General features: G+C 35.2%; 2 protein-coding genes across 4 annotated transcripts; one reads left to right on the top strand and one right to left on the bottom strand.

Moving 5' to 3' along the window:
• Positions 1 to 1,854: 1,854 nt before the first annotated feature.
• On the top strand, positions 1,855 to 2,873 carry LOC131599074 (uncharacterized). The gene is made up of 2 exons (XM_058871572.1): positions 1,855 to 2,158; positions 2,296 to 2,873. The coding sequence occupies exons 1-2, from the start codon at positions 1,855 to 1,857 to the stop codon at positions 2,871 to 2,873; spliced, it is 882 nt and encodes a 293-aa protein (XP_058727555.1).
• A 6,915-nt stretch (positions 2,874 to 9,788) lies between these two features.
• On the bottom strand, positions 9,789 to 13,342 carry LOC131625544 (F-box/LRR-repeat protein At4g14103-like). 3 transcript variants are annotated; one of them, XM_058896411.1, is made up of 5 exons: positions 12,951 to 13,338; positions 12,429 to 12,608; positions 12,152 to 12,280; positions 11,784 to 12,056; positions 9,789 to 11,228 (listed from the first exon to the last, which is right to left on the bottom strand). In XM_058896411.1, exons 1-4 carry the CDS (start codon positions 13,251 to 13,253, stop codon positions 11,796 to 11,798), a joined length of 873 nt encoding a protein of 290 aa, XP_058752394.1. In that variant the 5' UTR covers positions 13,254 to 13,338; the 3' UTR covers positions 9,789 to 11,228; positions 11,784 to 11,795. The 3 variants fall into 3 exon arrangements, with proteins under 3 accessions (XP_058752394.1, XP_058752388.1, XP_058752382.1); XM_058896405.1 differs by having other exon boundaries at positions 9,789 to 11,231; positions 12,429 to 13,342; XM_058896399.1 differs by having other exon boundaries at positions 12,429 to 13,340.

Below are 13,342 nucleotides of genomic sequence, written 5' to 3'. Positions count from 1 at the left end.
TTATTTTATTTATATTTGAATTTTATTTATATTTGAATTCCAATTCCAATGTTTCATTCACGGTTAATTTATTTATATTTGAACTCCAATGTTTTTTTTTGTTGACAGAATTTGAATTCTAATGTTTGACTCACGGTTAATGAGGAAGGAATTGGAATGGCCAAATTAGATCTATTATAATTAAATGAAAATACCCAATGAGTCAATGTTTTGTTTCACTCTCGCTGTACCAAATCAATTCCAATGTTTTTTATTCATTGCATGATTTAAAATACCCACTATTTATCATTACACTACAAGATTAAATGTATATTATTGGAATTAGAATGGATTATTTTGATATTCCAAGATATCACAACTTTCCATGCATTCTAAACCCTATTTATAGCCATTCTAAACTGTTACTCTTTCGCTCCTCAATCTTCTTCATTCTCCATTATTTTTAAAAGGTTACGTATTATTTTCCAATTCTTCTTTATTCCCATATTTTTATTTTCCAATTCTTCTTCATTCCCATATTTTGATTCTCCGTGTCCATTTTAATACAGATTTTGTAACAGGTCTAAATAGTAACATCAATGGCGCGACCGGTTGAAGTTGTGAAAGACATCAACGACTCAAAGGATTTGTGGAAGATTGCCGTTCGTTGTAAACATATGTGGACTGTGACAAGTTCATCCAACAAACAACACTTGAAACTCATTTTGGTTGATTCAAATGTATAAATATTAGGGTTTTTTGTTAATATATGATGTTGGAGGTTTAAATTAATCGTTCTAATTTCCCATGGTTAATTTTACGTTTTGCAGCTGGATATGATTCAAGCCATTGTCCAACCGCATTTGGTGTCAAGATACTTGGCTGAACTTGCTATTGGAGGGTCATACATAATGCAGAATTTCAAAGTCTAGAATAATGATTTCTCATTCAAATCAAGTACTCATGGTTTCAAGTTGGTCTTTTGTGGTTCAACTTTTATTAGGAAAGCAGAATTACCAGACATTCCTGCAAATTTTTTAAACATTATTGGGTTGGACACCATTGTTGATGGAAAGTTTCAATCTAATTTGATGGTTGGTACGTTTATTCATATCTTTATATTACCTTATTTGGTTGATTCCTTGGATGTTTGCTAACTTTCGAAAATTTGATCTTGCTTAATTACGATGCCGATACTGAGAAACAAAAATTCCAAGAACTTTTTCGTGCCCTTACAGGTGATTTATTTTCTTTATAATATGAATTACAAAAATGATTTTTATTGTCCTTGCACTTATAATTCTTGGTTTGTATTTTATAGATGAACAACGTTTGATATTTGAGAAAATCATGGATGTTGTTAACAAACTGAGTGGAGGGGTATTTTTCTTGCATGGTTACGGAGGGACTGGTAAAACTTTCATGTGGAGAACACTATCAAGTGCACTTCATTCTCAAAAAAAAATTGTTCTTACTGTTGCTTCAAGTGGGATAGCTTCGTTATTATTGCCGGGTGGAAGAACATCACACTCAAAGTTCAAAATACCTGTGCCAACGCTTGACAACTCAACTTGCAACATCGACAAAGACACCGAACATTTTCAATTATTTGAAGCAACGGATGTGATAATATGGGATGAGGCACCTATGTCTCACAAGAACTGCTTCGAAGCATTGGATAAAACCCTTAAAGATGTAATGAGCAAAAAGGGTGTTGAGAATACTATTTTTGGTGGAAAAGTTGTTGTATTTGGAGGAGATTTTAGACAGATTCTTCCTGTTGTTCCAAGAGTTGGGCGTTCTGATATTGTTCATGCATCAATTAGTTCATCTTATGTATGGGATTATTGCCAGGTTTTAACACTATAAAAAAATATGAGACTTCAAGAGGGAAGAGACAACACAAGTTCTAATGAACTAGCGGAATTTTCAAAATGGATTTTAAATGTGGGTGATGGTAAGATTTGTGAACCCAATGATGGTTTGGTTGATATTGAAGCTCCTCAAGAGCTATTAATATCAAATTTTGATGATCCTATAAGAGCAATTGTTGAAAACACATATCCCAATTTGTTGGAAAAATATCAAGATGTTGAATTCTTACAAGGAAAGGCTATTCTTGCTTCAACCATTGAAGTTGTGGACAAAATCAATCATTATGTATTAGACTTGATACCAGGTACATGTCAGTTATATTTACTGTATTATTACATTCTTAATATATATATATATATATATATATATATATATATATATATATATTTAAGAACATAGTTTTACTAATTTATTTATGTTTTACTTTTAAACTTTTTTTAGGAGAAGAGAAAGAGTATTTGAGTTTTGATTCCATTGATAGAACAGATTCAAGTTATACTGAAGCATATGAAGTTCTAACTCCTGAATTTCTCAGTAAATTAAGAACGTCAGGGCTTCCTAATCATATGATCAAATTGAAGGTTGGTACACCTATTATGCTAATGAGAAATTTGGACCAAGTCGATGGGTTGTGCAACGGAACAAGATTAATTGTTACAAGATTTGCAAATCATGTCATTGAGGCAAAAATCATGTCTGGAAAGAACATAGGTAACATTTTTTACATTCCACGAATGTCTATGTCACCTTCTGATTCACCTTGGCCATTCAAGTTAATTAGGAGACAATTTCTGATTATTGTCTCCTATGCAATGACAATTAATAAGTCACAAGGTCAATCTCTTGATAGTGTTGGATTGTATTTGCCTACTCCTGTGTTTAGCCATGGTCAATTATATGTTGCGATTTCAAGAGTTAAAAGCAAAAGTGGGCTGAAAATCCTAATTCATGACAAGGAGAATGTACTGTGTTCTACTACTACTAATGTTGTGTACAAGGAAGTATTTCAAGCACTTTGATAGTGGTAAACTTTATATCTTATACTTTACGATTCAAATTAAAAATCTATTTTGAATTAAAATAGGGTTTTTCTTTACCCACCTCCCTATGGGGGTCACCCCCAGCGAAAAACCCATTTTACCCCTGCTTCGGAAATGAATTTCCGAAGTATTTTTTTTTCTAAATTTTTCCAGACTTCGGAAGTTCATATCCGAAAACACCAAATGGGGGGTGTTTTCGGAGATGAACTTCCGAAAACACCTTTTTCCAGATTTTGGGGGGTTTCGGAAATGAACTTCCGAATTATGCAGAAACTGTGTTTTTTTTATGGTTTTGGAAACAGCCTCGTATTTTTAATTAAAGAAAGACGACAAATAAAATAAGCGATATATAAACAGAAAATACTAATATACTAATATGATAAGAATAGTGATATATACAAACCGATCCGATCCAAATCCAAATAATAATAGTGTACGAAAGATACAATCCGAAAGCAAAAAAAAATAAATTCGACCACTACTAGGTATGCCTAACCCTCTCACCCTGGGCCCTCCTCTATCGCCTATATGTCGCCGCACGGCCCGCATCAGTGACGATCATTTCCATCACGGCGACTGCCTCTAGACCACCCTGATGAACGACACCTCGATCCAACGCGTCCCGCCCAAGCATATCTATCCGCTGGCAGATCGGCAGGAGATCAATGGCGTGGTCATCCTCGGCTTGCTGGTTCTCCAGGATCTCCTCGTCTGCTGGCCTAGGAGCGCCGGGAGCGTCGGGTGTCAGCAGAGGGTGGGACACCCGGTAGAACTATGTGGCGTACCCCTCCACACTGTGCCAGTCCTGGGTGACCCGCATGCGACGATACTCCTCCGGTACCACATGATGCTCCCAATCCTCAAACACGGCAGTGAGCTGCACTCTGGTCACTGTGTCGGGAGCAGCCTCAAAAGGTGACTTGGGTATCATCTACACAAATCCGAACTGTCGTATGCACCGCTCAGGGAGATACTGGACCATGATGGTAGTCCCGCATGCCAACCAGCCAGAATATAGAGATATGTTGTTAAAGGGGACAACCTGAGTGTAGTCGATGAATGGCCTCCAGGTGACGTCATCGTGCATCGTGCGGTCCAGGTACCCACAGTATGGTCCCATCGCATTGTTCCCCCTCTGGAGAACGTATCTGGCGGCCCTGGGCAAGGCATCAACGTACTGAGGATCAATGTGAAAGCCGTGGATCTGGGAGAAGTAAGAGATGATCCAGCTCTGAAACATAAATAAATACGAAACATAAGTAAATACGAAACACAAATACGAAACATAAATAAATACGGAACAATTAAAATGAAACGTACCGTGAGTAGTATGCAGGAACCGGTAAACTGCCTCGTCCTCCAGTTGGAGGCCTCATTCAGCTTCTGGTATAGGTATGCCAGAGTAGCTGCCCCCCAGTTCCACTAGTGAACGATGGTCAAGTCCATGAAGTAGCGGAGGTAGGTCACGTCGACGTACCTCGCAATCTTGTCCACAAAGATCGCAGCGCCTACCACATGCATGTACCAGCACCGGAGAGCGCAGCCACGGTGATAATGTGTAAATAGCTCGTCACCCGCATCCTCAGCCTCGGCCGCCGCCACCAGGTGGTGCTCGAAGTAGCGGCTCAGTGTGATGAACCGGATATGAGACCCAGATGTCGTGGCGCACTCAAAGTCAGCAACTTCGGGCTCCATACCCAAATAGAGCGCCATCCACTCAGTGGCTTCGACCCTCTGAATCCGGTAGTGGGTCAACAGTGGCCCCCTGATCGGCAGGAGGAGAAGACACTGCACATCATGCAAGGTGATCGTCATCTCCCCAACCGGCAAGTGGAAAGAAGACGTCTCCTTGTGCCACCGCTCCACAAAAGCCCCCTGCATGCCGTGGCTGGTGGTGGTGTACCCCGTCATGCAGAGCCCACTGAGCCCTGAACCTCTCACAGCGTCGTTAAACCACTCGGCAGTCGGTTTAAACAGACAGAAAATATTTCGGGCATGGTTCACCATTTTCAACGGCTCTCTCTCCTGTTACAAAAAAATGGATAAAAAAGTATGTTAAATAGACGGTTAATAAAATATTGAATAAACGTCTAAATTATAAACGGTTAAATAATGTAGTTGGGCAAATTAAAAAAAATACCTCCCTCCCAGGTCCGCCGAGCGACGTGATCGCGGTAGGATATCAGCATTGAAGTGTCACTGGGCCCTCCCGGGAAGCCCTCCTCCTGCTCATCCTCCTCCTCGAGTGGAGGGTCAACATCCGGTACACCCTTCTCCTCGTGGTATGATACTGCCACCTCCGATACCTCCACCTCCTCCTCCTCTTGCTGGCGGGAAGAAGATACCCGAGCCAGCCTACTCCTCGATCCAGATGTGGACGTACCCTCGTCCATCTCCACGGGAACTCGCACACGTCGTCCCCGGCCCTGCCCCCGTCCACGTGTCGACGCCAGCTGCGCCGCCGCCCGCTCGCGTCTAGCCGACGCAGTCTGGGTCTCTCTACCATGTCTGATGCGTGCTGGTTGGTTGCATGACATGTTCTTGAAAACAATTGAAATCGATTAATATGCGAGACAACATAAAAAACTAAAAAAAATTGCACTTCTGATACAATTCGGAAGTTCATTTCTGAAACTGGGAATGGAAGTGTTTTCGGAAATGAACTTCCGAAACACCCCTGCGCAGAAGTTCTCTGCAACCTCCAATGGCAGACCCCAAAATCCTAAATCAAACATATGTCTACACATTCTAAACATCCTAAATATCAGTACAAACCTAACCTAATACATTTTTTGCTATTTGTAAACATCCTAATATAAATTTTAATCATAGATCTTAAAATCAAAATGCTTACCGATTGAATAGATTGGAGGACTTTTGAATGTAGTAGAGCAAGTAGATGGAGCCTTTGATGTAGCTTGGAAGTGGTTTGCAGAAAAATCTCTTTGGGGTTGAGTTTGGAAGAAGATTAGGGTAAATGAATTGGGGGAGGGGCTGTTTTGCTTAATCTGCAAAACGCGCAGTATTTCGGAAATAAACTTCCGAAATGGTGTTTTCGGAAATGAACTTCCGAAATAAGACAATTTTTTCAAAAAAAAAGGCGCTTTCGGAGATGCATCTCCGAAAACACCTTTTTCTTGCATTTCGGAAATGCATTTCCGAAGTCAGGGGTAGTTTGGGTTTTTCACCAGAGGTGGACTAGAAGGTTGGGAGGTAGCCAAAGAAATTTCCTTAACATATATAGTATGTACATTTTCCATGTATTTCAAGAAGTATATAATTTTTCCTATTTGTTCATGCAGACGTGATTTGTTGATAGGACCGACGCTTGCTACAAATATGGAGCTAAATGCCAACATGGTTTACATGAGACATATTTTTAAATACGTTGAATGTAGCGCATTGCAATGTAAAGCTTATTATTAGTTTTACTCATGTTGGCTGTTTTGTTTAATTTACCTTTTGAAAAAATTTGTATATCGTTAATTGAATGACATGTTATTATGTGTGATATTCCAAATCCATGAATGAAAATTTGATAAAATAATTGAAGTTTTACCTATATTCATGTTACTCAACTGAAAACATGGTAACATACTTAATAATTTAATAATCTATAAATGTAATGTGAATCCAGACGAGACCCGTGCGATAGCACGGGTTTGTTACTAGTTTAATATCAAAATTCACAAATTAAAGTTCATCAGCAAGATTCAAAAATTACAGGATTCGAAAATAACAGTTGAAGACGAAGAGAAATTAACAGTTGAAACCACAAGAAAGAGAGAGGAAGAGATGTGCTGACAAAGGAGATCTTGAGCAGTATTCACGAAATTCTGCACAGTCACGCCAGATGAACCGACGTTTCTCGTCATTGAAACGCGCGTAACTTTTTGACCGCTTATTCTATTGAGACGATTCTCGCGGTACAAATTCAGTCATCTTCGCATTGACGTTGGTTTGGTTTCCAAATTTCGCACCGTCGCATTTCCCAAAAACAATCTATATATTTTCATAAGATATGTCTTTTATATATATATATATATATATATATATATATATATATATATATATATATATATATATATATAATCAAAATTTATTTTTATAGGGTTTTATAATACTTAATTTTTAATAATATATTGCTAATTGAATTTATCAATAAATTATGGATTATCTTTAATTTAGTAATGGTAAATATTTTTGGATTTCATTAAATAAACAAAGTAACTGCGTATAAAAAGACAGTACCATGAGAGATTATTTATGTCCTTCCCCTTGCTAAATGGCATTTTTAAAACACGCATAAATTGGAGCAAACTCATAAGTCTTTCAAGTGTACGAACTTAAAAAATGTAACTCAAAAATGACATGAGGAGTACTCCATATACTAGTATTAATAAAAATGAACATTTTATACTAGAATAGGTATAATAAGTTAGTAACATGGTTTTTTCTATTCCATTATAAATGTGAACTTTGAACCTTGTTAATGTATCTCTATTTAAAAAGAAATTTATCTCTATATAAATTAATTTTTAAGTCCGCAATGAAACATTTAAGATCTTTAAGGCTATGTTTGGGAGTTTGGAGGAGAGGGGAGGGAAAGGTTTCCAAAAATTAAAAATTAAAAAAATATAGAAAAATATTTGACATTTTTTGAAAAAATGATTTTGTTTAGAATGATAAAAGAGTCATTATAATTACTAAATTTTTAATTTTCAGAATACTATAACAACCTAAAAGATATTTGGAAAATTTTATGTAAGCCCTTCAAAACCCTCATTCAATACAATTTTTGAGTTTCCCCATTTTATGGGGTTTTTGGTGTTATGAATAAACTCAAACCCTCCAAAACCCTCCTACCCAAAATCTTTTTATCCTTTTCCCCTAATTCTTCTTATTTTTCAAAGCCCTCCCCTCCCTTCCCCTCCAAACTCCCAAACATAGCCTAAGAGACAATTTAAAAAGAATAATTTTAAACTTTAAATTAAAATTTTGTTATTTTATACAGAGAATCTCATGATATCAACTCCGTCAATATTACACATGGAAAAATTAAAATGATTTACTTAATTGTAAAATGAAGAATAATTATATAAATTTAATTGTATTAAATAATCATATAAACAATAAAAATTTGTGAGATGGAGAAAGAAAAAATATTTAAAAATAAAAAATTTGTCTCTCAAATTAAGACGTTGATTAAAATAAAATAAATATTGTGTTGATAATGATTCGTGAGATAAAATAAATTATTAATTTTACTAAAATAGAAAATAGATTATTAGTATTTTGGTGGTAATAAATAAATAGAGAAAAAATTAAAATGAAAGTGAAAAAGTGTGGAAAAAAGGAATGTGAGAGATTAAAATTTTTAATCAAGAAGGAGAATGAGTGGATGTAATATTCAATTATGGTTTAATTGATGAAGGTTGGAAAATGAATGTCATGCGTCAATCTTAAAAAAAGTTAAATATTTTATATATACTACCCTATAACAAATTATAAGCACATTTTGCATTTTTGTTTCATTGAATAATTGATGTAGATACATCAATTATTCAATGAACCAAAAATGCAAAATTTGCTTATAATTTGTTACGGAAGGAGTGGTAGATTGTTGAAAATGGACACGTGACATGTTGTAATAGTATATGAGAATGAAAATGTAAAAAATACTTAATTACTTAAATGCCCTTTTTTAAAGTAAATAATTTGTAATGAAAGGACAATTTAAGGAGTTCGTGCAATTGATTTTTAATGGATAGAGAGTAGACTATCGAATTTTTTGTATTTCTGTGAAGAAATATTGGATATTACAAAAACAATCGATTTTTTAAAGATTATTTGAAGAAATACCATATATTTTTCAAATTACTGATAAAAATACATTGTTTTATGGTATTTGTATAAGAAATTGTTAGACTAGATTTTCGATGTCATTGAGCTCAGCGTGTGAGAGGAAAGTTCAGAAAGAAAAAAACTTAGTAAAATTTGAAAGTTTGGAAGAGCATTTCGACATGGTCCTTTCAACTCAAGAAGTTGAAGTCTCAAATGTAGGATGAAATTAGGACTTAGTTTTTTTTTCTCAAGATTTCGACGTCAACAATGCATCCAAGGTTTCAACATCATAAGTTGGCACAAGATTTCTACAACAACAGTTAGCATGAAAAAGAGCAAATAACCGTTTTTTGATTTTATCCAAAGGAACACGTGAAAGCCAATTCAAAAGGGAAAAACATGCTGCAAACACGTTTCGACTTCTAGAAAGAGAGTCGTTGTATGTAGTTAGTTTTGTATTAGTATAAATAAAAGTTCTATTATTAGGATTCGGGGTGTAAAATTCATTACAAAAACTCACATACTCAAAGTACCCGAGCAAAGAAGTGAGAAACAAGTTACCTGAGTGAAATGTATGATTCTGAACACCATTTTCTTTCTATTTAAGCAAAATATCTTTACTTTTACTTTTCTCTTTACAACAATTTATTTACCTTCTCTGTATTACTTTTACCAAGATTTCGACTATGTCGAAATTCCTTACTTTCTGCAAATTTATATTTAAAGTCTTCATAGGAGTTAGAGTATATTTCTATTTCACACTAAACATACAGATAAAACTACAAGAGTTTATGCACATAGGTCTTAAGATTAAGTAGTCGAACCTCCAAGTAACGATGCTAACATGAAATGAAAAAGTCAACTCAAAGTTGCGCCTCTCCAATGAAACTTTGACACGTAGCTTTTTAAGAGAGAGAAAAAAGTTTGTTCCATTCTTTTCTTCCTCCATTGATGATATTAAATGTCTTGCACGCTTTTCCCTGTAAGTATACAGGGACACTTGAAGATTTTCCAACTGAGGTGTGCCTCACAGGCTGGAATGAGTCACGAGAAAATTTGGTCACATTCCCTTAAACATTAGGAGATAAACTGCCCACTTACTTTGTGGTTACTATTTTCAATGAGGTCTTGGATTCAGATTCAGGGTGGTTATAAATACTCCAACATCGCAACAAAGAAATGGACCGACAACATAGAAATACATAGATACAGTAGCTTTTCATCCCATGTGAGGTTGTCACATATTTGTACTTTTTGCAAATACAAGCTTAAAAACCGCTATTGTGGATAAAGACAAGAAAATTCTTCCTGATGTTGGTTTGGAAACAGGCCTTACTAAAACATTAAAGAGTTTTGAAGTCTTTGAACAATTATTCAAAATAATGATATATGCTTCGCATTAAAGTAAATAATTCAACAGTTCACAATTTTTTGTACACCAAGCTTGATAGTTGTTACTTCCCTAAGACGAAAGTCACCTACAAAAGTCTCCATAGTCGTCCACCAACACCAAATTAGTAGTCGTCTTTTCGATAGTGTCATTCTGCATAACCCTTTAGATGATAACATCTAGAAATACAGTTAAAACCAGGGGTACTCAATTCCAAATACAAACGAAGAGAGAGACCTAAAAACGGTCCCAAACAAAATTTAACGAAAATAATGCAGAGAATTTTTGCAGAATTCGTAAAAATTACAATTGACGTACATATTTTCTCCATGAGACGACCACTTCCCATGTACTCCAGGATTTTTTTACATAAACGAGTCTTTAAATTGAACAAAAATAGACAATTTTCTTGCCAACACTCCACTGATAACATTAGACGTAGACAACGTCTTAACAAAAAATAAAATAAATTCGCAAAGTAATTCTTAAAGACGTGATAAACAAATTGATATTTCAAAATAAATTGCTAAAGGAATTAGTGATTTTTCTAACATATAAGATTGACTAGTAATATATCCATAGTAGTTATACAATACATCAAACATATAATAGCAACCAACCTTTTAGGCATTGAAGCATAAACGTTGATTCAACATTGTAATCAACCTTTTCTAAAATATATTCATAGTGCCAACACTTATACTTTAATCCATGTTTTAGCTATTGGGATGTGTCTATAATGAGTAAAGATAAATTAAATTTACTATATTTTGGAAAAAATGAATACCAATGATATCATTAGCTATTGCCAATAAAATCAAATGCCATCTGTAATGATTTTCAAATCATTCCAAACCACACTGCAATTAAAGACAAATGAGCAAACTAAATAAATAACAGAAACATATAGAGCAAACTAATCTAGTTCTACAGAATCTTCATTTTCTACCTTCCAATACTCTTGCAAGGAAGGTAGCCACTAATACATACTTGTAGCAATCTCTACTTACCATCCATTTAACATAATATATTTGAGACACCTATTTGGAAGAGCAATTCCATGGTAAACCCTCCAATAAGAATCAAAGTTAATGCAGTTCCTGCTAACAATAACAAAAACAAATGGTAGAAGAAAGTCATAATTACATGGTAGAAGAATTCCAACCACCAAAGATCTCCCCCCCACAAACTATTCTAATCCATAGACAACCACATCCATATTTTCGTTGATGAGCTGCATCTCAATAACTCAAAGTATTTATGAAATTCTGCTTTATGCATAACTGCGTATACATACATATAAGCCATTGTGATAGGCCAAAATATGCAGTGGAAGTCGTACATGTAAACCTTAAACCAGGGTCATAGTACTTTCACAAAAACATATGTATATATATATACGAAAACAAAATATCCATTAGACATGTAAACATGAAAAAGTCAAAACTAAACAAAAGCAACATGGCTCTTACTGGATGGTATGACAAAAATGTTCATTTCTAAGTTCAAGTAATAAACACTTTAAAAAATAAATAAACAGAAAATAGTTACTAAGTAAATCATTTAAAATCCGTTTTCATTGTGAGACAAAGTCGTGATATTCATAACCAAATCTAACAGGAAACAACAAACAAGATAGCGAAACTACTACTTACCTAGTAAATATCTTAAACATGAACAAAGAGTTGGCATGTTGCTGAGGCCTTTGGGCACAAGGACAATTTTCTTTCTATTTCAGATAGTTCACTTCGGTACCAGATTTTGATTTTCATGGTTTGTAAAATTCTTGCATTCTTCAAAATATACATTGGCAATATAAACTTCCTATGTAGGCGTCCAAGGTCATGAATAATGCAATTTCTAAGATGCGATGAAAGGCATTGTGGAACAAGATCATTATCTTCATTCTCCCTTGCCACGTACATCGCCTATTAATAGTACACATAAAATAAAATAAAACAAAAGAAACATGAAGGAGATGCGCTAAAAATATATAGAACCGATATTCTTAAACTTATCAAACCTCGTAAAGTTCGATATTTTGAAGCTTAGGACAATGGTGGAGCACTTGTACTACTAAATCCCAACTTTCAGTGAGCTTCAAATGAGTCAAATTAGGAAAGATGGGTATACCATCAAATGCCTGATTCACCTATATTATATAAAAATACACTATATCATTTAATTAAAAAAAAACAGAAAAAACGGATAAATTTTTTTATCATCTCATCGTCATTACTAAGACCGGACACCAGCATGAACTTCACATTTCAATATCAATAATGCATAATAAGACATACCTTGAAAGGTTCATGGAATTGTAATCTATCTAAGCACAAAGACTTAGAAGTAGCGACTGCTTTCAAAGGTAAAATGTCACACAAACTTTCAATAATATAAGTTCTTGTCAATTTGGGTAAGCTTAAGCTTTCAAACTCCTTGAGAATAACAGACTCATTAAACCAACATTCCAAATATACCTGAAACAGTTTTAAATCCTCAAGAATCGGACATCCGGATAGAAGCAACAAAAAATCCCGACCTTTTGGAAACTCAACGTCGCCCAAATGAAGCGTTTTGAGTGACGGAAATCCAAATCCATCGGAAGAAAAAGAAAAACCCTTAACACGGAACCGTCGGAGATCGAGACTCACAAGGGTTTTGCAAGTGAAAATACAGTTAGGCAATTTAGGTAAAAAATGTTCATCTTCATTGTTATCTTCATCGTCATATTCATCCACGTCTAGATGAAGACAAAGATTTTTGAGTTCATTTTGAAGAACAATCTTGTTAACCCATTTCACTACATTGCGAAAACTGACCTTATAGGCAAAATGAGGATGACCGTACAGGATTTCGAGAAGGAAAGTGTTGATGTTGCGAGAGTCGGTGGTGGCCAAAACGGACTCGACAAGTTTGTTACATCTGCGATTAGTTCTATTGCAATGAACTTGAATATCGGTGAAGTCGATAGTGTCGCAAGATTGCCATAGATCAGTCCATCTCTTGGACAATAAGCTTGTGCGAACTGCCTTTTTGGTGGTTAGAAAAGAGAGAATGTGGCTGAGGATTTCGTCCGGCAAACGGCTGATTTTATCTTCTTCGCAAATTCGCCATCGCTGCATTTTTCTTCTTCTTTCACATAGCCATCAACAGTTAGGGTTTGTTGGTTTTTTTGAGACTGGAGTGGGAATAGTTTGCAAACAGCATTGAG

Source organism: Vicia villosa, linkage group LG1, assembly GCF_029867415.1.
Source record: "Vicia villosa cultivar HV-30 ecotype Madison, WI linkage group LG1, Vvil1.0, whole genome shotgun sequence".
NCBI lineage: Eukaryota > Viridiplantae > Streptophyta > Magnoliopsida > Fabales > Fabaceae > Vicia > Vicia villosa.
Note: the sequence above shows the minus strand (reverse complement) of the source record. Positions and strands in the feature narration are given on the sequence as shown.

What these genes read in the sequence shown, in the direction of transcription:
- LOC131625544 (XM_058896405.1), bottom strand. Translation starts at nt 13,253, where the DNA reads ATGCAGCGATGGCGAATTTGCGAAGAAGATAAAATCAGCCGTTTGCCG. An exon ending in AATTCCATGAACCTTTCAAG is followed by an intron (nt 12,281 to 12,428) that starts GTATGTCTTATT and finishes TATATAATATAG; the next exon opens with GTGAATCAGGCATTTGATGG. An exon ending in AAAATATCGAACTTTACGAG is followed by an intron (nt 12,057 to 12,151) that starts GTTTGATAAGTT and finishes TACTATTAATAG; the next exon opens with GCGATGTACGTGGCAAGGGA.
- LOC131599074 (XM_058871572.1), top strand. Translation starts at nt 1,855, where the DNA reads ATGAGACTTCAAGAGGGAAGAGACAACACAAGTTCTAATGAACTAGCG. An exon ending in TGTATTAGACTTGATACCAG is followed by an intron (nt 2,159 to 2,295) that starts GTACATGTCAGT and finishes AACTTTTTTTAG; the next exon opens with GAGAAGAGAAAGAGTATTTG.